The 24,721-nt window shown below is 34.2% G+C and overlaps 2 protein-coding genes across 8 annotated transcripts in view; one reads left to right on the top strand and one right to left on the bottom strand.

The window, feature by feature from the left end:
• Positions 1–24,721, bottom strand: part of LOC142339489 (Golgi apparatus protein 1-like) — a 443,079-nt gene that overhangs the window by 232,741 nt on the left and 185,617 nt on the right. The gene's annotated exons all lie outside the window — the stretch shown is intronic.
• Positions 922–23,158, top strand: LOC142340117 (uncharacterized). Its single transcript, XM_075390564.1, has 8 exons — positions 922–1,205; positions 14,974–15,141; positions 15,216–15,249; positions 18,545–18,618; positions 21,109–21,321; positions 22,128–22,248; positions 22,805–22,902; positions 22,971–23,158. Exons 2-8 carry the CDS (start codon positions 14,989–14,991, stop codon positions 23,043–23,045), a joined length of 768 nt encoding a protein of 255 aa, XP_075246679.1. The 5' UTR covers positions 922–1,205; positions 14,974–14,988; the 3' UTR covers positions 23,046–23,158.

Raw genomic sequence — 24,721 nt, forward strand, 5'->3', positions numbered from 1 at the left:
GTTCTAAAAAAATGTTGACAAATTTTAGCAAAATTGGCATAAATTTAGTCGAAAATTGGCAAAAATTCCGGAAGATGTGAACAAAATCAACGGAACTCACTCTATTTTCTCAAAAGTTTAAACAGTGATAACTCCCCGTAAAATTCGAATATCAGAAAAATCTTTTTAATTCTATATTCTATGCCGGATAAGCTTTCTAATGATACCAGTATCAATTCTCTACAATGAATATATCGATCGGCCAAAATTGACTGAACAAAAAAACCCATTTGAGTATATAGTTCCTCCCCCCTCAAGAGGGTCGGAACAAATACCCAAAATGTCAATCAACGCTATAATTAATCTTCATAATCATTTGTTGTTCTTTCGTTTGAGCGTTGACGGATAGCAATAATACTATTAGGCAACAGTACTGTATCATTAGATTCCAATCACTGGTTTGGATCTCTCGCGTTTGCAAACATGACAATAAAAAAATTTTTCATAGAATCTCATCAATTGATTTTTAGGCTGATCATGATATCGGTAATAATCGCACCTTGTGTCTGAATTTGATCTTTTCAGTGCTAAAATTTACAACCTAAAATTAATCATGGAAAAATCATGACTTGAAATTCCGTGGCCTCAGCCCGTATCTATACATGTAATTACAGTGAGCCCATTTTATTACTAATAATGAACGGTTTGTAGTAAAAAATTAAATTTGAATGTCATTTTGTTCAAAAAGTGAAGAACACTCATAGAACTTCTATTGAATCTATCAAAAAGTAACTAATCACCACACCTATTGTGAAGAATTGTGAAGGCATTAGTTGTAACCACCATTGATTTAATTTTGTGTTCGCTGCAGGCGCCACTCATGGTAGAATTGAGAACAGTTATTAAACACAAGATCCTCCTTCAAACTATACCTGTATGAGTGTGTTCTCACAGTGAGAGCCATCACATCACAAACAGCACAATGCCATTTGCTGTGGTTTCAAAAATCACGTCGTTGGCGTTGAGAGTCTCTCAAATGACAGCAAAATAGACACTTGAAGATAATTTACCAGCCGAGCGTATCACCAAAATAGACTGTATTGCTGGTTATTGTTGGTTACAACAGCACAGCAAGTAATCGAGCAGTTGCTTTGATCTGTTGCGCTTATAATCACATCAGATGCAGTGTTTGCATTGATGTTCAAATAGCATTCAAGTAGAAGCAGGTAAGTGATATTTAACCCGTTTTCACAATTCCGATCTTTTAAAAATTTTTGTTCCGACACCCACTTTATAGTGGGGAGGGAGGAACTATATACTCAAATGGGTTTTTTTGTTCAGTCAATTTTGGCCGATCGATATATTCATCGTAGAGAGTTTTGAGTGGTATCATTAGAAAGCACGTACATACCAGAATATGGAATTAAATAGATTTTTTTCAAATTTCGTTTTTTACAGGGAGTTATCGAGGTTTAAAATTTTGTGATAATTCGAGTTTTTATTCACATTTTGCGTAATTTTCGCTAAAATTTGCTGAAATTTGCTAATATAATTAAAATTTGTTAAAGATAGATTGTTATTGTTTTCGTCAAAGATAGAGGAGCCTTGCTGAATTGTTTGACTGAAGTTTTTTTGGCTAAATTCTTTGATAAAATTTTCAGAATTCGAACTTGGCACAAAACTTATGCTTTTCTTGGTCCAATTAGTTAAATTTTGCCAGAAGCAGAGACCTAAAAACCGCTGACACTGACTCCGTAATCTCCAAAAGAACTCTAGTCGAAATTAGGCGCCCTATAAAAGTCTTCTAGAATTAAAATTTTGCCAATAGTTATACAAAAAGAATCTTTGTTTTTTTTATTTTTGAAATATATAATTTACCCAATGATCTACTCAACAGATGTTTGGAAAAATTGGGTGGCTTTTTGAGCGCGTGGCAATATTAGGCATAGGTTTGCTCTCATCATGGAGTCTTTCAATCAGAAATTTTTGTTTTTTATTTGGGCGCTGCTTTTTTTTCAAAAGATTTTGCTTCATTGTTTTTTAAGTTAAAAACTGACAAAAATTTCAATTCGAGGCTCAATTATTCAGAGCTTCGATTTACGTGAAATTGAGGCCAAAGTGGCATATAACTTTTTATCAGAGAAACCTAATCTTTTTAATGGTTTTGACGAAGAGTTTCAGTAAACTTTAAGTGGGTTATTGTGTTTCGCCTTATTTTTTGCAGTCTGATTGCTGGTCCTCACCAATCAATTATTCAAATAGCTTCTTCAAGAGGTTAAAAAGAACATATGCTATGGATTCGGTTGTTATCTAATGTCTCTTATGACATTGAATATAAGGCTTTAAGAAAATTTCGTGATTTTTTGAATTTGACAATTTTTTGTATCTCATTTTTGTCGATTGTTATCTTATTCTCAGTAAATACAGGTCAAGTTTCTTTAATATAAGACAAAAATTATTCTTTCCGGTGGTTTTGTTTAATTAACGGCTTCTTGGTTTTGGCACAAAGAGTTTTCACACTTTCTCAAAATTTTGTGATTTTCGTGCATAAATGCCCATTTTTGCTGTTCATTTTTTTGTTTTTTTTTGGTTAATTGTCACATTACCAACACAACCAATCGAAAGGTGCGCTTAAATTACGCACTCGAATATGTCTATAGCTTTTATAACATGGTTTTAAGGACAACGACTCCGTCCTCTTGCAGAATTTTGTAATTTTTTTTAATTTGCTCTGTTTTCGTTGTTTTTATTTCTGTTGTCGTATTCTATATATTGGGTAATGAAAGTTCTCAATGGTCACCTAAGGATATACAAATGAACAGGACGACTAAAATTGGTATATAGCTAATGGTTTTAACGAATTTCAAAATACTTTTCATCAAAAAGAATTAAAAGTTTTCTTCAATTTTTAATTTTTGTTCTATTTTTCGTAACTTTTTCGTATTTACAATTTCATATCAAATTGGTAACTTAGCATCATTTTTGACAAATCGTCGAGGCTGTTTTGACTGGTGTCTCTTATGGCTTAATCAATTTGTTTAGGAGGAATTTTGTGAGCTTTAGATGCTTTTCAATGTGTGGTTTTCTTTTTGTTGTCATGTTGAGATATACGTTTTATAAAAGGACTTTATAATATTCAAAGGAGACCGAACTGAAGATTCAATATTCTTGATTTAAATATGTTATAAAAATAATGTCTTCAACACTGTGATTTCAGGTTGTTTGAGAAAATTTTGTCCTGCATGAATTTATTGTTATTTTATAGTCTTCTGACTTAGTCTTGATAAAAACAAGCGCACTTAGTTTTCTATGACGCTGGAAGATGAACTGTATTTTTTGTTTGTTGAAAGCTAATGTTTGTCAACAGTTTCGAAAATATTTGCCTTTAAGAACGACCAACGATTTCCGAGCTTTGCCAATCTTTTTTTCTGTTAATTTGTTGCTTAGTTTCTCTATAGACAAGTCACATCCATTGTCTGGTAAACTTCATTTTTCTCTTTATAACTGTTTTTTTCCACAAACAGTCTTTGATCTTTGTTCTTAGTACTACTAGATTTTTATAAAAAAAGTCGTGATTCTTGCATATTTGCAAAATTCTATCTTGCATTATCACAATATTGGCCGCTTCCATTTCCATTTGAAAAAAAATCAGCAAAATTTAATGCTCTTAGTGAACAACTTAGTGAAAGTTTAAATGGCTGGGACACCATTTTCTTGCAAACACTGATTTTTTTGTTTATTTTTGCCTGTATTTGTTATTCTTTTTTAGTCGTATGACATATCATGGATAATGTAAGGCCTCAATCACTTTCTATGGAGGTATATAAGAATATCGCAATTATTTCAGTTGAAACATAATGTTTTCAATCAGTTGGACTTTTACTGTATTAAACAAAACTGGCAGCAATTTGTTAAATTTTACCCATTTGCGCTTTTCTTGTCGACTTGTTTTCAGTCGCATTGAGGAAAAACCACATTCTTTCCTAATGAAGTTCAGGTTTCTCTATCTTTAGTATAGGGTTGGTAATTAGTTGTTTTATAAAAGGGACAACGAGTTTTGATTGTAACTAATATTCGTAAATATTTGATTTTCATGGCTGTCTTTTCTGGTCGTCACATTAATGACAGGTCTTATCGGCCCTATAAGGTTTATTTTTTATATTCATTTAGTGACTTGTTGAAGGATATAATAATTTTTATCAATTCCTCATTTGCTAAACAATTAATTGAAGAATGAAGATGAGCCGGTTCAGAACATTATGTGCGAAGTCACATAACCGAGCCTCGTTTGAAATATAAAATTTCAACCGCAAAATTTTTCTGGTAACTTGTTTTCCTGTAAATCAGTTTCTTTTGTTTTCTATCATGACCGAAATTGTCCGCAACACAAAAAACTTGATCTTTTCTGTAAAATAATACGCCATATTAAGCCTGGAAAAATAACTTTGCGTTTTAATGTTATATTTTATCACTATATTGAGAAATTGATAATTTGTTGGAGTTTGGTTCTACTTTTTTTAACTTCTGCTTTTTTCAGTTTATAATAAAACAGAAGTTAAGAAAAAAATAAATAATAAATTCTAAGAAAAAAATAAATATAATACTTGAATTTCGTTTTTCTAAGTGAAATTCCCTTTTCTCCTTTTTTGTGTGGGTAAAACACCAAAAAAACCGGCTCAAATTTTGGTTTGCGTTCCTGGTTCTTATTTTTGCGACCAATAAACACACAAGTTTCTGAATTTAAATCTGATACTAAAAGAAGAAATTGAATTACTAATTGTTTTCGAAAATGACAATGTTTGCTACAACAATAAAATTAGACAAAAATCATTGATTGAACGAAACTGCCTACAGTGACAGGTTATATACGCTCGCAAATCCACTTTTTTTAGGTTTCAATCAAAGCCTTTTTTCCTGTTTTTAAATTGGTCAACCGACATCTTAAGTATGAACGCAAGTTAACAAACGAAAACTCAAATACCCAACAAAACGTAAAAAAGCGATATTTGGATTTGGACACATAGACAAACACACACATATACTTACATACACACAGGCGCGGACTCAGACAAACACAGAGAAAGAGCGAGAGAGAGAGAGAGAGAGAGAGAGAGAGAGAGATTAAGATTATGAAAGAGAGAGGAAGAGAGAGAGAGAGAGAGAGAGAGAGATATTAGAGGGTTTGGGTTGCGAAGGTTTAAACTTTTGACTTGATGGCCGTACTCCTAGTATACACTATCTTTCTAAGCCTGATAAGTCTCACAAAATTACTTAAGGATTTAAAGATGTATATTTGACTAACTACTTTGGTTATAAGATTTATATAAGATTTATAAAAGTTTAACATAGATAAAATCTAAAGCACAACTTGAAGGTTATATAATTTAGCTAAGATATAAAAACTCAACTTTAAAAGACAAGGTCGGAAGGGTTGGAGAACTTTGCTAACTTATAATTTTTATCAGTAACTTATTATTCTCTTTTGAATAAAGTCCTGACTTGAAGATATCTCTAACTATTCGTTATTCGATATAGTTGAGAAAGAGTTTGGCAATTCCGATTCGAATTACTTTTATTTGAGGTTATTTTCTCAATTTGGAGATATTGAATTCTCAGTTTCTCTGAGTTGTTAATTCTTAATTCTCAAAGTAGTGATTTTTACATTGCTATATATAGTTGTCAGAACGGGATAAATCCCGTCCTGCTGGCTGGACGGTAAAATGTCCGTTTGGCTGGACGGAAGGACATTTTACGCAATTTGAATGGTTCAGCATAATTGCATCATTCTATTTTTAGAATGATGTAATTTGAATACTTAGCTTAGTTAAGCTAAGTATTCAACATAAACATTACTTTAGTACATCCCGACCCGGTCCTTAATAATGGTAGATCGAAACAATCTGCATAAAAATTTTACAAAATATGTATGATGAAACAACTGCATAATAATTTACAAAAAAAAATAATAAGGGTTAAATATAAAACTTTACACGCACTGTTTAAAATATAAAAAAAGTTTTTGTGACTCTCCTCCGGGCTTATAGATTTGAAAAATTTTCTTGATCACGGAAGTCGCTGTTACGGTAGTCACGTAATTCTCGCAGCAGGCTGTCATTGCGCTGCTGGAGCTGAAAGTTCTTGTATCTCTCTTTTAGAAAACTCTGCTCGAGGTTACGGATGTAACTGTCTTCAGAGCTTTCTAAATTAGCGGTTAAAAGATAGAAAGGGACGGACAAAATTTGCTTGTCAATCCCCAAGTTCTTTGCTCGATATCTTTTGGTTTTTGGGTTGTATGACATGAGTTTATACAAATTTGCGTGCTTCTGCAGCTTATAATTCAAGCTCATGTCATATTTCGGGTGCCACTTGAAGCTTGGTTTGCACACTTGATGTTCTGTGTTGATTTGGCGGTTGATTTTGTCCTGCACAGTAGGTGCCTTTGGCATGACTGCTGCCACTGGTGGTTGGAGTTGTGATGGTCCCGGTTGTGGTTGTTGCTGAGGTTGCTCTGAGGGTTGTTCTTGTTGCTCCTGTGATTGTGGTTCCACAGTTGTCATTAGATATTCCTCTACAATATCGGTTGGGAGTTCCAATGGGGGCTGATCATCTAAGAGCTCCTCAAATGCTGGCAGAAGAAAATTGTTGTCATCTAGTGCTATGTTCTAAAAGGGATTATAAAAGTTATTTATAGTTGTAATTAATTAGATTTAATTACACTGGGGAAGTGAGGAAATCATCATTGTTAGACTGATTTTCCCAATCTTTTCTGATTGCTTGTAGTTCACTTTGTATAGGGGGTATATGTTTATAGTCGGCTCTTTATAAGTTGGGGCTTGTACTAAGTGTTCTGAGTCGTCTCTTTCTTCAATAGGACGAAATACTGATGTTACTATGGACTGGAAAAGTATACTAAAGGTGGCTGATAGTATTACTTTGCCAAAGCTCACTGAGGCTCCTGTAATTTTGTGTATTTGTAGTGCTCGAATGATGCAAACTACAATGTCGATTATAAATTTCACAAAAAGGAATACAGCGAAAGTAATTCCGCATTGTTCCAAATAATAGTGTACTCGGCCGAAGGCTTTTATATACCGGTTGTGTAAGAATTGTGACGAGATTAAAGAATCTAAATATATTGTTTTTGTAGTATAGTAGTTGCTATAACCACTAGGCTGGCTTTTATTTTGTTGAATCTCAACTAATTCACGAGAAAACTCTTGCGCTGCGTCTTTCATTTCCGAATTTAAAGTTACATCGTTCCAAAATGCAATCATGTCTTCTTTGACATGAAAAGAAACTTCCTGTCCGTTTTTAAATTTCATTGAAACCATTTTGTGTTTCTGATTGCTGGGTGCAAATAATGCTGGCCCAGTGACTTGTGTTATACTTGGAGTTCATTCGATCCGGTGTCGTTAATAAAACTGCGCAAGTAATTTGCTAAGTTTTTATTTTGTAATTCAACCTTGCCATTTGTCCAAGGTGAGTATGAGGTCCGTGGTTTTAATGTAATTCCGAATTCGTGCGTCCAGTGCACAAAATCATTACTCAAAAATGCAGTACCGTTGTCATGTACTACTTGCTGGGGATTCCGAATCGGGTAATATATTTTTCTATTAACTTATCAGCTTCTGGTGCATCGGCTGTTTTTGATGGACAAACTTGTATAAAGCGAGAGAAACTATCTACTATAACTAGACAAAATTTCTTTTGGTTACTACAAGGCCCAAATTGGCCCTTGTGGTCTATGTGTATAGTATGAAATGGGGTTGTTTCTAATTCTCCCCACTGTTCTAAGGGTGCTTCGTTTAGATCATGTCTTTGTGGTTTATTCTTCTGACAATCTAGGCAATCATGTATTAGCATTGTAACCCATTTGTACATTCCGGGCCAGTAAAAGAATCTACTAGTGTTGTTAAATGTACATGCGTCTCCACGATGCCCACTTAGCGGATTATTATGTGCTAACTCAAAACACTTCATAAATACCGATAGTGGAAAACATTTTTTTGTATCGTATAAACCGTTCTCGTCTGGTTTATTGTAGCACAGTAAGTCATATTGTTCCTCGAGTAGTAGAAGGTTAAATATATTTTTGTATGCACGTAATCCTTTAAAATGCTTTATTGTACTTGTGCTCGGCGGTTCTTTGCCTGCCTTTAGCCACTGGCGAACGGTTTGTAAAACCGGATCATTTATTTGTTCGCGCAGAATTGTATCTGTGTCTAGTTGAGCTTGTTTAGTAAACTCTGTTAATTTTTGTAGTAAATCTTTACAAGATACTTTAACTACTTCTGTATGTAGAGTTGTCGATTCTACAATGTCACACTTATGCGTGCGTTGCTTGTATTCTTCTTTCGCTTGTTCTAGTTCTTGTATTAAGGATATATCTACATTTCTTTTTTGTAATTCTAACCAGTCTTCGTCGTCAAGACCGTCATCTACTGCATGTACCGCTTCGGGTATTTCTTCATATGTATGATCGCTAAGGCTCTCTGTAGATACATTTTCTGAAGACATTTTTCTGATTTGGTTTATTTGTCGTCCATATCTGAACGAGTCGGCAATATTGTATATTGCACTACATGTTTGTTCTATATCGTCACTTTCGTCGTTAATACTAAAATCTTCGTCGGTTATATTTAGTATTTTCTTTTTCAGTCCGGGTACACGTGCAATTACCGGATAGCTACTATTTGGGGGTGCTTTCTTTTCGTCACAGTGTAGTATTGAATAGTTTATCGGTTTATAATCCAATGTGTAGAAGCGAATGTCCTTTGGGACTGTTTTGTGTTCAATTTGGAACTTTTTCGCTTCTTCTTGCGGGACTTGTCTACTAAGTAAGTCGGGGAAAGCAAGGTTTTTACCTTCAGTGTATTTTTTTTTTAGATTCTGAAATTTAGTAAGCACGACTTGATACTTAAAGAATCTATGTGATAATTGTCCGCGGCGAGACCAGAGGAATAGTATAGGTCTGTGATCGCGGAATAGATATATTGGATAGGGGGAGCCTATAATGTAGAACTCGTAAGTTTTTAATGCTGATATTATTCCGCACAGTTCTCTATGCTGTGGGGACATTTTCTGTTCTGCTTTATCGAATACACGGGAGTTTGCAGAAACAATTCGTTTCCCTTCTGTTGTATTAATATACTACCAGTTCCTGAGTTGGAAGAGTCAGCATGTATATGAAAGAGGTATTTTGGGTTGGGGATAGCGACGGAAATATCGTGTGCAAATTTTGCTTTCATTTTATCGAATACTTGTTGGTGGCTATCCAGCCATTCGAAATTTGTTTCATTCTTAACTAAATCATATAACGGTTTTGCGTCAATATGATAGTTTATAACATAATTTGCATAAAATCCCATCGCCCCTAATACGCTGAGGACGTCGGTTTTCGATTCTGGCGTATTCAAATTTTGTATATCGGCAATGCACGAAGTGATTGGGCTAAGTGTCCCTTTCGATATTACATGCCCGAGGAATTTCACTTTTCATAAGAAGAATTTTGTTTTATCCGGCGCAGCATTCAAGTTTGCTTTACGCGGTAGTGCATGATATTCACGGATTACTGTGAACATTTATCTTGTGCTTGTAGTAGTGTATCGTCAATATAAGTAATTGCTTGCTTTTTCTTTATTAGCGGTGCGAATGCATAACGCATGAGTTTACTAAAGAAGGTCGGAAGGGGTTTTAAGCCGTAAAATCCGACTTGATAGGTATATTGACGTCCTAGTTAATTATATTGACGTCCTAGTCAATTAACTAGTTAATTTCTGAGTTTCTTCTGCAAGGGGCACCTGATGATAGGCGCACGACAAATCACTACTTGTAAAATATGCTCCATTTACTTGTGTCATCAGAACTTGTAGTGGCTCGAGCGGCCAACTTGAGTTACTTGTATCTGTAATTGAGTTGAGGTAGCGAGCATCAATTACAAGTTTTACATAGTCGTTCTTAGGCAGTATGATAATTGGATTTACAAACCAGCTATTTAAATCCTCGTGCTCATTTAGCTCGCGTATTATTCCGGCTTGTATTAATTCGTCCATTAATGCCTCTAACTTGTCACGCAGATGTAGGGGAACTTTGCTGGGACGTTGCTTTTTAAATTCGCAGTCCTTTTTTAGGGGTATGTGAAATTTCTGTTTCGTGCGGCCGATATCATACTTGTGATGGGAGTATTTGTCCTCATCATCTAGAAGAACTTCTAGAAGTGCTCTGAATTCATCGTCCGTTAAATCACTCTGCCTGAAGTCAAACTTTTTAAGGTACTCAATATAGTGTGCATAGTTTTTACTTGCATCTTTTGGTCGTGTATCGAGTCCTTCTCGTACAACTTCATGAATAATGAAGTGGTTTTGTTCAGTTGTTCTGAACTTGGGGAATTGTTCAGTATTTTTGGGCTTGCATAAGGTTTTTGCATCATTTGAGAAATCAGTTGCTACTTCAGCATCATTTTTGCATTTGTTTACAATTTCATCGCCTACAATTCCAAATATCTCTTCGATGCTTTCATCTGTGTATTGTGCAGAGGACGGCATTTGATTAATTTCGGCTTTACTCACATAAACATATATTTTAATTCCCGAAGAATTGAATACATTGTATAGCAATGCAGATATCTCAGACCAGTTCATTTTGTCTAATCCACATGCGATTTTTGGCATAGCTATGCATCTAATGTTCTGCATTAGAAGTATATTGCGAAGTTCGAATAGTGCAGTTGTAATACTTTCAGTAGTCGGTTTACTATTGTATTTTTCTTTAGTTATTAGACTAAAGATTTGGTGTCCGAGACTAGGAGCAATGTATTGTAATACATTTTGGTTTATTGTATTTCCGTCGCGATCGTTCACTTCTACTTGCCACTTACAACGTTCTCTCAAGTCGGGGAAATTTTTACACAGCATGAGTGCAAAGCCTTTGCTCATAGCGCAGTCCTTAGAAATTGTGTGTACAATAGCCATACTACTATTGAATATTGACTGTTCTTCGTGGTTAATATAATTTATGCAACTATCGGACTCGTTTGACTCAGCCTCTTGTACTGAGTTAACAACTGTACTGAGCATAAAACAATTATCTAGTTCTTCATACTTATTTAATTTTGAGTATGCGAACTCACTACAATCACGCATTTTGAATTTGCGCGTATCACGACTTAATACTAGATCACATACTGCGTACCCGATAATACCTTTATTAAGTGTAATGGGATGATTTTTGTGGTTTTCTATTAGTATAGGTAGTGTTTTCTCTTTTTGTGTACAGACTGTGTTAATGAACACTAGTTCTGTTTTTACTGTATTTTTGTGCGGTGGAAAAGAAGTGCCTTTGGGCTAACATAAATCAGTGTTTTGGTGTTTACACAAGTAGGTTGATCTTGCCTGTATATAAAGTGGCTGAGACAAGATTATTGCTTCTATCTCTGATACTTGTTGATACTGTTTTTCGTTATTCAGTGTTCCATAACTGATTACTCCTGTGTGTTCTTTTAACTCTACAGCAGGAATATCGAAATACAGAGCTTTAAAGAAAATATGGCAGAAATCAACACCAATCAAGTTAGACGTTCCTTCTTGTGTAACCCATATTTTATAGTTTGCTTCATACTTTCCGTCAGTGTCAAAGTCTGATGTTACTGTAGTGTGGCCTAACATACGAATTTGTGATCCATTATAGGATTTTGTGATATTGACAGCTGAGAAGATTCTCATGCTAGGGTTCAACTTTTGCATTTCTAGAAATGTGGGGTGATTTATTATCGTACATGTCGAGCCTGGGTCAATCAGATACTCAATCTTAAGTCCACTATTTTTATTTATGTCTCCGGTGGTGAAATAGTACATGTTTAGGTAAATCCTGGATTTTGGATTAATATTTGTATTAACTTTCGGAGACTTTAGAAGTTTAAAGGAAAGAAGTCTGTGATAGCATCGGTGTAATTATTCTGATCGTAATATTCGGCTTGTTGGTTTTGATCCTCTACCCAGTGAACAGAGTGGGACGAGCGGGGTTGTTGATCATAATATCTACTGCTTGATGCTCGGAATTGATTATTATGCGCGTGGGGGGGGATAAGAACATTGAAAATTTTGATTCTCACGTTCATTATATTGCCTAGTTTCAGTTTCATGGGGACTAAATTGGTTGTTTTGGGGAAATTTTTGTTCATAGGATTTGTTATTATTATTGTTATAGTGTTTATTTCCGTATCTGCGGTTGTCATATCCACTGTTAGTATTATTTGGGCGATTCTGGTTTTTAAAATAGGGCTTACTGTTAGTATGCTATTTGTAGTCCAGTACTGAAGGATGTCTTTTTCTCCTTTTCCTCAGTGAGTTCTCTTTTCATCTTTTTAAATCCTTCATCAATCCTGTGCTTAGAGCAGTTAGAAATGGAATGCCCATGATTACGGCAATAGTTACAAAAGCGTGTATTATTTGGTCGTCCTTTTACATTGGGGTCTTTAAAGGAACCTGAGTTAATAGCGCTGACTTCGTTATTTCTTATTAGGCTAGTAAGCTCTTTAATTTGTGCTTCAAGGCTACTGATTTTATCATTTGTTTGTTTTACTGTGCTGTCAGTGCTTACAGTAAATATTAAGTCCTTAGTTATTAAGTGGTTTTGTATTTCGTCCCATGTTTTATCCGGATTTTCTATCCTATATTCATGCGCCTTGCGCTTTAGAGATGGGTGCTGTAGACCTCTCATAGCAAAGTCAATGTACTTTTGCTCGCTTTGTCTCTGCTGTATTGTTCGTTCAGTGGCAGTTTGGCCAGGATCAGCTAATCATGCGGGTATTTTTTCAGGCCATCCTCTATCAACAGCATGCTTAATTCGGTGGAAAAAATTTTTTATTAATTCCCCTTCCTGTCTGGTTGCACCTTCCACTTCTTGTCGATATTTGAATTGGTCACGACTATCTGTGAACCGGGTTATGAAATCTCCTTTTATTTGATCAAGAGTTCTTGTGGGGTCAATAGTATTGAACCACTCTAATGCGGTTTCTGTCAGTAAAGATCCAAATAGAAATTTTTGTCTATTTTGGTGATTTGCTAAAGCGGCAGCATCTGTAGGTAACGTTGTACCCAAAGAGAAGTTTATTTTTTGCTCCACCGAACTCCAAGATCCATTTGCGTTTTGTCTGGGGTCATTTCCCGAGAAAGTAACAAGTGACATATTCGGATGGGAGAGAGGTGTATCAGTAGTTCTTACTAATGTAGCGGTACTGGTTGTTCCAGTACCAGTGCCACCAGTACCGGTGCCACTTCCAGTTCCTCCGCCTGAGGCCATTAACTTGGTTTATTATTTAAAAGTGATTACAGTACTTAGAAGATAGATTATTTATACGAGTCTCACTGGTCGCACCAGTTTATACTAGAGGGTATGGGTTGCGAAGGTTTAAACTTCTGACTCGATGGTCGTACTCCTAGTATACACTATCTTTCTAAGCCTGATAAGTCTCACAAAATTACTTAAGGATTTAAAGATGTATATTTGACTAACTACTTTGGTTATAAGATTTATATAAGATTTATAAAAGTTTAACATAGATAAAATCTAAAGCACAACTTGAAGGTTATATAATTTAGCTAAGATATAAAAACTCAACTTTAAAAGACAAAGTCGGAAGGGTTGGAGAACTTTGCTAACTTATAATTTTTATCAGTAACTTATTATTCTCTTTTGAATAAAGTCCTGACTTGAAGATATCTCTAACTATTCGTTATTCGATATAGTTGAGAAAGAGTTTGGCAATTCTGATTCTAATTACTTTTATTTGAGATTATTTTCTCAATTTGGAGATATTGAATTCTCAGTTTCTCTGAGTTGTTAATTCTTAATTTCTCAAAGTTGTGATTTTTATTTTGCTATATATAGTTGTCAGAACGGGATAATTCCCGTCCTGCAGGCTGGACGGTAAAATGTTCGTTTGGCTTGACGGACGGACATTTTACGCAAATTGAATGGTTCAGCATAATTGCATCATTCTATTTTTAGAATGATGTAATTTGAATACTTAGCTTAGTTAAGCTAAGTATTCAACATAAACATTACTTTAGTACAGAGAGAGAGAGAGAGAGAGAGAGAGAGAGACAGAGAGAGAGAGAGAGAGAGAGAGAGAGAGAGAGAATGAGAAGGACAGAGAGAAAAGAATAGAGGCAGTTTAATTTGAGTTAGAGCAAATTTGATTGGCTATTTTGTCAGGTCCAAAATTACAAAAAGATTCCGAGTTTTTATTGCCCAACACAAAAATTTGATTGAATTAAAAAAAATCTGTTAAATAATTTTTGTAAGAAAAGTTTTTTCATTTTTTTACGTGTTGATATTGACAAATTGTATTTGCAAAACTTTCGCAGTAAGCTGCCATTTGTAAGTAGCCGCTATCAAATACCGTCGTCTGTCCCAGTAAAATATGCTTGTTCAATATAATTGCTTGCTATCTGTAATTAAAATGTTTTAAAACTCTATATAAAAAAAACAAAATCAGCACATCATATTTACAAATCTTTGTTGAATACAAAATATTGACGAACGTTGACGCCTGATTTAGGATTCGTTGGCTTAGGCTTTTTAAGAAAATTAATTTGCTTTTTTAGTTGAGAAGCTGACGAAGTTCATCGAAAGCAGAAATAGTTGTTTTGGTGGTCACGCTGACATATATGTTGTCGTCTTGATTCGGTCTTCATTGATTTTAAAACATAAAAAATATAGATCTTAATAATAGTCGATTTTAAACAAGAGAGTTTTGATTGTCATACATAATCAAAATATATGATATATGATTCTCGCTGTTTCGAAACGAAAGAGAACATTTTAATGGCAAAAACAGGCCTTAACCAATAAATGGCACACATAAATTACAAACATCAATGCCCCATTAATCGGTTTCACAGTTTTATCTTTTTCTGGACCTTAATCTTTAAGAAACTTAATTGGCTCTAAAATCTAATGCGTTGTCTTATACGAAACAGTTGGTATCTTTAGATATAATAGGCTGATATGCCACCTTCGAAAGATGAAAGTGCCGGGGACTGGTACATGAACAGGGGCCAACAGTCTGTCATATACCTTCCAGAGATTAGAGAGAACTTTCTTCACAAACGGATCAAGCACCAGCGAAATGTGGCTGACTGGGCCAGATACGAGTCTAAGGTGAGCAGATGCGCTCGTTGAGGAATTTATAACAAATAGATTATTGTCAGAATAATTGGAAATTTCTGTTTCAGAAGATGCAGTTGGGACATTCAAGATCATCTCATTGTGAGTTGTGACTCGACGTTTATTCATCCTAATTTTTTCGGAATCACTTGGTCCGATCTTATATTGTACTAGGTAAAATTTATTAGTATGGATCGTGTTTATGTTTAAAAAAAGAAATAGAGCCCCAATTAAAGTTTCGTTACGGGAATTATTAGTACAATTATAGCAGTAAAAAAAATTCTTTTAAATCAAAAAATTTTGTTTTCAACTCCAATGAGTGCATGTGTGACTACAATTTACAGTTTATACCATATTTTTAGAATATTTGAGCTAACACCTTGACCTGGGTGCATTCTTTGGTCTTCTGTTAAACTCTCAGCTCTAAATCAGCACTTAGTCACTTTCATTTTAACGCCAGATTCATTTTTCCCCAAATTTTTTCAGCAGTTCTTAGCATTTATCAGAATGATTTTTCAGTATCCATACAACTTCCTACCCTGTTCAGAGCAAAAAATTTTGTAGTTGCCTTGCAAATGACCAATCATGAACAAATTTGAACAGGTTGAACTGATCAGACTCAAGTCTCTGAGCTTCTTTGCATCGGATTTGGGTGAAAAAAATCTAGAAATTTGTCGGTTCAAAATTGTGGCTTTGCCAACTCTGATATCATAAGGTTGAAAAAGTTATTTTGCTGAACTTAATTAACTGAATAAATAAAGTTCTTTTTTTAAACAACATTATCCACAAAAATCGTTTTTAGCAGTTCTAAGTAGTTCTCAGAATTCATTTCTATTGTTCATACAGCCTCCTGCCCTGTTCAGCGTTCTCAGAATTAATTTCTACTGTTCATACAGCTTCCTGCTTGTTCAGAGCAAAAAATCATTTGTAGATTCCTCGCAAATAACAAACCATGAACAAATTTGAACAGGTTGAACCGAGCAGACTTAAATCTCTGAGCTTCTGTGCAGAAGAGTTGCGCAAAAAAGACTAAATGTGAAAAATTACCTACTTCGTACGCACACGACCAACATTATCTGGTTTTATCTCTACCGAGATGGACGAAAATACTTTCTGGGTCAGGAATAACTTTTGTCAATATCCTAATATCCTTGATTCGTTTGTGATCCTTTAAAATAATAAAACCGAATGAAATTAGTATATACAAAATTCATAACACTTTTTGCAAAGAGCAACAAATTTGTCTCTTCGAAAAAATTGTGACGTTGCCGATTTCTGATATTATAAGGTTTAAAAAATTATTTTGCTAGCATTTTGCTGGAAAAAATTCTCTTTTAAACAACATTATCTACAAAAATCTTTGAACAATTATTTTAAATGTAAAATAAACAGCAAGAGTGTTTGATAGACAACTCTTAGACTTGACTCTAATCTAGTCTTTGATATTTTTGTCTGGCAAAATTGCTGTATCAGCACAAACAAAATTTTGCAGCGTCCAATTACTGCATTTTGAATCAGGTTAACACATCGTAGTTAAACATAAACTTTAATGACGAAAGCTGGGGAAAAGGCTGGAGCTGTTAGGTTATAAAATTCACAATTCATCTTTCACAAAACTTGGTTAGCCATAAGACCACCAAAGATGAGTTTAAAAAATGTCTCTTCTTTCTAAAGAGGTCGTAACTTTCTCATTTCAATTTTGTTTTTCGACAACATCATGCACATTTCAATTAACTTTTGGCCAAACAACTTTCTTTGTTCTACGAAATGGCTTTAATTTCCTTAATCGCAAAGATTTTGTCTTAAACACTTAGATAATCCGTATAAGACCTTGCTTTTTTATCCGATCAAAATGAAGAGGAACGGAATTGCCAGAAAAGAAGAGAAAAGAATAGATTTAGCACGACAAAGCCTCATTTATGTTGGAATTTTATTTGCCCAAAATCTCGTACGATAATTTTTTTGCAACATCGGAGATCCAAAGTTGTTCTTCTTAAATCTACTTTTCGCCATTAATAATAACACATGCCAAAATTTCGAGATATTGTTAGATAGAAAAATTTTCCACAATGACCTAAACTATGGAAAAAAGTTTTAAAGAATTTTCCCGATTTCTTTTCTAGAGAACACTATCGATTGCTTCAAAAAACTCATAGAAAGTGAATTAAATTCAACCATTTTAACAAAAAAGCCTCATTTTTCCAGGAGAAAGTTATAATTTCACATTTTCAACCGTTGACAATACCAAGTACAGCTAAATTAAATTTTAGGAAAAATTATTTATGAGCTAAAAAAATTCAATTATCAATTGCATAGACTTTGTCTGAAATACTAAGATGCACCTTTAGGACCTGCTAAGACATTTTTCAGATCAAAAAAGCAAAAAAACGTGAATTTTTTTTCCAGATGAATAGAAATAAATATAAACAAAATATTACACTTACGGCAGAGTTTTTCTTTGGTGTTAAATCTTGCAAGATGGCAATATTGAAAACGTAAAGGATCCAAAATAGTTTCTATAAAATTAACAGTGGTCCAGTATTGAAAATAATTGGCAATTAACCCAATAGTTCAATTTACTATTGGTTAAAACAATTGTCCCCAATGAATTATACTATCGAAAAGTATCTCGAAAATAATTTTTTTGTAACTAAACGTTTAACAATTAAAATGTTGTTTAATTTTACTTGTTGTAGTATTTGTAATAAATTGTTCGAGTTGATCAAAGCTGTATAATTCTTGCGGTTGTGTAAAATTCTCGGAGGTTGTGTGATCAGCGAATTACATACGGAGTTGATTAATATAATAACCCTAATTGTTGAAAAAAAGATTGATAAAAAGTTGATAATCTATGTAAGAAAGATAGTTGACAGGTCAACAAAAATTTATTATATCCTCGCTTGGTTTTTGCTGATATGATATAGTTAAAGAGATTGAAATTAGTATTTCTGAAAACTTCACTTAATTTTATTAAAGAGCCATCAAATTTGTTCTTTCAAAAAAATACCGACGTTGCCGTTTTTTGGTATTCCAAAGTTACAAATAGTTTTTTATTAAACATTAAAGGACATGTTTGCTTTAAATAACGTTATCTAGAAATCTTTTTGAACAATTTGAGCAAATATACAAGCAGCAAAAAACTTCCCCGGAAGTTCTTAGAATAGATTTCAATCTTGTTTTTTTTTATATTCTTGTCAGCATAAAATCAAAAGTTTCCTCAGATGCCTGAGAAAATAATTGAAACACTTTTTGTTCATTATTTCAGGCATCAAATGAAACCCTCAAATTTTGCTAAAGTTGTCAATTTGTTAATGAAAATCAGCTTTAATAGGTTTTCTGTAAAATTTATAATAAGAAACTTGTTTGTGGAACTCTTGATTAGTTTTTCTTTAATCAGCCCCATCATTGGAAGAGGAATCAGAGTACAGAAGGCTGTTGCACGAGAAACAATTAGCGCTGTCCAAATTGAAGGTAAGTACATTTCTGTTTTCATATTTTTCCCCGAAAATCTTTCAAAGCTACCATGCTGAGGCGCAAGTTGGTTCGCAGGCAAGTACAATCTTGATTGCGTTTTAGACTAAAAGGATCGCTATGCACTCGCTCCAATAGTATTATGTTTACGTTTCAAGTCCAGACTTTCTTGTGCTGAAAACGCGATTATTGTCGATCAGGAAGTATTGACTTTTGGTCTGCACTTCAGCGTGTTTATAAAAGCATTATTGCATTGATATCAGTGTATTTTTCATTAAATGTTTGAAGCATAAAATGTTTGTTTTTTATTACTGTCCTGTGAAAGACAACAGTTTTCAAGAATAAAGCATCACAAAATAACATACATAAAAGCTTAGAGAAATACAAAACATAATTTTGTCAAATTTTCAAGAACTCGAAGGGACAATTATATCAGATATCATGTGACATAAAACAAAAAGGTCTCCAGCAAGCTAAAAAACTGAAGAAGAGAAATCCAACCAATATTAGGTATGAAGTGATTGCGCTCTGGAGACTTTTTGTATGAAAAAAGTAGGCTCGAGATTGTAGGATCTCCATTTATCGGAGCCATTTTGTTTCACAAAATGAGATTGATTCAAGTTAAGTTTGAGCTTTCAAATTGAATTTAAGAAAGTTCTCTCGAAAATGGTTGTCGCCATTAGATAATTTATACTTTATGAAAAACCACTTGAAGTCTGATAAACAGTGTTAAGATTTTTGTACTCTCACGACTAATTTTCAGGCAATATTCTTCCCCAAAACCGCAATTCATCAATACAAATGATAAAATGAAACGAGAAGTCTGAAATTAAACTACATGAGAACAAAATTTAAAAATTCAAGAGTTCTTTTTAATGAAAATTGAATTTTTTTCAGTAGAGTTACTTGTCACTTATATTGGTGTTTTGGAGATAACAAGTGATTTTTTTGTATAAATGCATTTTGTACCATTATTTTGTGGAGGTGACGTTCTGGTGCAACAAAGCTGAAAAACAAAACAAATTGTCAAATCAACAGCAAGCAGCCCCTCACTGCATCACAGGAGAACTCTGAAATAGAATGAACTTCCTCTTGAGATACGGAAAAGAAAATCTCCAGCAAACTTTAAAAGAATGTGAAAACAGCATCTGGCCCAGCAAATTAAACTTGCACAATTGAGAACAAACAATAGCTTCTTCGGAAATTGTTTTTATGCTTAGCAGAATGCGGAACCTTTAATTTTCATTTGAATTTTTGAACTGGAAAAATTGTACTGGAGATGTGATTTTTTGACCAGTAAGTTTTAATCAGCTGGTTATGAAATTATCCGAAGTTTTGGCTTGACTATAGAAGACAACCTCCATTTTAGCTCGACAATAAATGGGTTTTTCAATTTTGAAAAACATCCCTTTCTAAGTGGCAATTCAAGTAAAATATTAGAGACCATCGGCTCTGTTAGAAGTCTACTAAATTTAGTAGAATTGAAAATCTTTCTAGTTTCTCCAATGAGTTGCAGTAAATTGAAAATAATTTAGCATATTATGATAATTTCGAATTTCTTGTTTGCGGTGCTCATTTGTCTTTGTTAGGAACCACGGTTTGAACGGCTACTTAATTTTAATGAGGAGACAAAAGATTAATTGAAAAAATTACTTTCCTGTTGCTAATACAAACAAGTTTGTCTTGAGTTATGACCCACTTCTAAATCTGTTCAATCTGATTTCAAGTTGTTGAAACCAGTTATGCTTTAGATCAGAAAGATGAGAAAAGAATTGCTTTTCCAAAACTATAGGCACCCTAATCTTCAATGTGTATTGAATTGTTTTTTCTGTACCTCTCTGCGATGTTTCGAACAAACCTTATAAAAAACGTTTTGAAAAATCTACTGCCTCGCCTGAAAATTTTTCATTATACAAAGAACTTCTGCCCGTTTCGAATGTTTAATGCTTCTGTTTTAACACTTTCATCAAATTCTTTGAACGCAGCTTTTCATTTTTGTTATTTTTAAGGATCCTTTAGTTGGCTGGATGATAGATGAACCTAGCTTTTTGCCACTAAAATAGTTTTAGCAATCGTTGACTATCCTGCAAATATGTTTCTGCTGCTGTTCGTGCTTTATTTGCACCTTTCGATCCATGAAAATGCGTCAGCGGCCCTAACACTCACCACTCCCACCCAAAAGAGTAGAATTTGTTTATAAAATAATTGGTCTTTATTTGTTTGGTTTCTGAAAAGAAACAGAACCAGCGCAATTTTTGATTGAAAAGAATTTGGCCTAACACAATTGAGTTTATGAAAAGACTTTGACTCGACACAAGAAAAGAGTTTGGCTTGACCTAGGGTGCCGGACCTACCCCCTCCACATCTCGTCTAAGTCATTTCATGAAGTTTGTTGTTTGAGCTTTAGTTTAAGGTCCGTTTCTGCAACAACTCTTGTATCTCAAATGTTTTACTCTGCATCACTCCAAAAAATGAGTGATCGTGTTTCAGTACCGCAAGATTAGACAGCAGATTCAAGAAACATCAAGGGACAGACCCAACATATCCTCAGATAGTCCATATTTTTCCAAGCTTCCCCTTTACGGCCAATTTGAGCACGCGACAACGGCACCACAGTACCCAATTGGTTCCCTGTCTCCTGGCAGATTGGCCTCTTTTAGCCCCAGAAGAACGGACTACTCCAAAATATACCCACTAATAAATGTATGTCCGAATTTTTCATTATGCTCCCGCTCAAGCTCTATCAAGTACCTCCGCCTTTGCCTGTTGCCTGTACTAGTTCCTTTATCACCAGTTTTGTTCGATTGTTGGACGCTTGGAGATGTAAGTCTTGCATAAACTATACGTGAGTTGACTTGACAATAACTTCTATCTCAACGAAGTACGCTAAGCTGAAGAGATTAAGAGAAAAAACAGCTAACCAGAGATACCCAGTTTGTGTAATTTTTAGCATATTGAGCTGTAGACCCAAAACTGGAAGCTTAAGCGGCTCCCGTACCTAATTCTCAGGCAAATTCAGTGCTGACTCAGAGTCTAAATCAGGTGACATTTTTCGCTGAATTTGTCTGATTCAGAGCTAATTCAGTGATTCATTCTCTGATTCACAAGAATTATCTTCTGATTCAGAAGAATAAAAAATATTTTTTTCTGAATTTTGCTCTGACTCAGAGAAATTCAGAAATCACTTTATAGTTGGTCCTGAAATCCTTCTGAATCAGTACTAAATCTTGAAATTTCTCTGAAATTGTTCTGAATCAGTACGGATTTTCACTGAACCGTAGATACGGACTAGCTTTAAAATTTGGCCTTCCTTTACCTTTGAAGTAAACAAGCGTTTAGACAATATTTGTCGGCACCTTACTTTCATAGTTGCAAAGAAAACATTCCAATAATGGCTTTGGTATGTTTTTTTTTCAAGAAAGATCTAGTTGCAGTAATTGGCGATACCCAGTAAAAGTTGCTTTACTAATTTGATTGCAGCTTTTCAAGTAAAAAATAGTCTGTTTCAGAGTACTTATCACCATTTGTCACCGGCAGCCTACTCAGCGTACTCCACTCTATACCCTCAGAACTACCCTTATTTGCCGCCAGTTAGCACAGCAGACCCACTAAGATACTCTCCCTCTCCAGGTTGGTATTGTAAACCACAGGAAGATACAACCAAGTCTATTTCAGGACTACAACAGAGGATGTGCTGCATACAATAGTCATGAATTTGCAAGATTATCTTTTCTAAGATTATATTATCTAGAAAAAAAAGACGAAAAAAGCAAAAAAAGCGCTTAGTAAAAGCCGAAAGAGTCCTGACCTATGTCTTATCTTATCTTAATTCCTATCCTATGAAAAAAATATTTTGGAAGCGTCAAGAAATGAATGTAATTTTTTAAAAAAAGTATCAAAAAAGAAACAAAGGCATCGCATTCTCAATGTATCACATGATATCTTGCAAGTTTCAGCATTCAAATACTTCAATATAGCAATGGTATTGACTACAGTGAAAGACCGAAGAGCTTTTAGAGAGTTATATAAGGAAAATCCTTTTTGCTCCTATCCTTTGCGATATTACAGAGTTTGCTTAAAAAATCATCTCAAAGGTGTTCTGTAGAAAATTATCTCACGAAAACTAACGTTAAGTTTAACTTAAAGTGTAGAATTTGTTTACTTCATTTTGGTTTGTTCTGCTTAGAACGCCAATTCCTATCACCGCCTTCCAACCCGGCGTTAGCCAATCAGTTTCTCATGGATTCACTGTTGACCGAGAGAGCTCTTGCAAGTTACAAAATGGTTTGTTCTCATTTTAAAAATAACCCAAGAAGCACAGCATCAATTTATAATCAAAATTTATTTTTCAGAGATTCCCACGACAGGCTAGCCCCCCGAAAGGCCAATATCCCAAGCCCTTTATAGCCCCAACATTTTCACTATAATCTCAGAGATAATCAACTGGTCAGAAAAGAGAATTTCAATTTGAATGAGCCTTTTATTTGCATTGCAGAGAACTAGATTGTGTTAGTTGCTAGAAATATTATTTTTAGAAATATTGTTTTCCATAAATTAGATACCTTGCTGAAAAAAAAACATGCTGCGCTTATCGTCTTTGATATATACACGGTTGGAGGCCGAATGGTTAACTTGTAACAGCTTGCAGGTTTCTGGCAATATCTTACAAGGCGATGCATTGCCTTTCAAGTTTCTCTTCCAAAAACTTAAAAGTTCTTACAAGTTAACCATTCGACATACAAATCTCTTACTAGTTATACATTCGACTTAAAGGGCTCTTGAAAGTTAATCAATCAGCTCGCAGGATTCCTACAAGTTAAACATTTGACTTACATAATTAAAGATTATAAGCTGTTAAAAAATGACTTTTATGCCTATATTGTAGCAAAAAAAATAATACAAAAATTGCAAGCTATGATTATAAACAGATGCTTCAAAAATAGAAGCTGGAAAAGTGTGAATTGAACTTATAAAAAAATTGGTTAAAATGTCAGGTGTCACGCAATTATTTTGAGAAAACGCTGACAAATGAATTTCAAACTTCCATCAAAGTCAAAAAGGGTATAAAAATATAGGATCACTTCTAAAAGCAGTGGTGGAGAAGCCAATTGAGATCTACTGTAGATTAAATGAATTGCAAAAGGACCTCCTGAGTTGATAAATTTGAGAAATTAGCATTTTATCAAATTAGGTTGCATTGTAATATGTTAGCCAAAATGATCAACTAACGTTCTCGCATTTTCTACGGTAAATGACTGCTTGTTAAATTGAATTAGCCACAACAGTCGAGCTCAACTGGAACGAACGTGCAAGAAACTTAAGAGTTAGCCATTCGAAATGCAAGAAATTTGCAAGTTCTTCCAAGTGAACCATTCGGTCTCGACCCGGGTAATGAGCTAAGAAATGCAGAGAGTTATGTTTTGATTGGCTTAAATGAAAAATTAGTTCCAAATTGGTTTTACCCAGGCAAGTCTTTTCCGAATAGTCAATCAGCAAGATTTAGCAACACAAAGCACAGTATTGCAAGATATTTTGCCAAAACTGTGCCAGACCGATAACCTAACCTATTGGAATAACTTAACCCGGTCCTGCTTAGCACACAAATTACCGAAAATTTGGAAAAAAGTTGTAATTTGAAGAACAAAAATGCAACCAACCATGATTTTGTTCGTCATTAGTTTCACAATAACTTAAGTCACCTTCTTTTTATTGTACTCATAGTTGAAGGTGATTTAATAAAATGAATTTCGGTGAAATGACTGAAAGGTCAAGTGTTTGCCTATATCAGCTAAACTATCTTTTTGATTAAAAAATACTGTTTCAACTTTAATGGATCGCCAAATGAAAGATGGCAAAACTCTAAAATTATATTTTTGGCTAAGTTTGCTATTGTAAAGGAAAGTATAGTTTCTAAGTAATCTTGGGAATCAATCGCAACGACAAAATGATCTTACAAAAAGGGTATAAAAATATAGAATCACTTTTAAAAGCAATGGTGGAGAAACCAATTGAGATCTACTGTAGATTAAATGAATTGCAAAAGGACCTCCTGAGTTGATAAAATTGAGAAATTAGCATTATATCAAATTAGGTCAGATTTTAA

The sequence above is a fragment of the Convolutriloba macropyga genome, chromosome 5 (assembly GCF_964194025.1).
Source record: "Convolutriloba macropyga chromosome 5, txConMacr16.3, whole genome shotgun sequence".
NCBI lineage: Eukaryota > Metazoa > Xenacoelomorpha > Acoela > Convolutidae > Convolutriloba > Convolutriloba macropyga.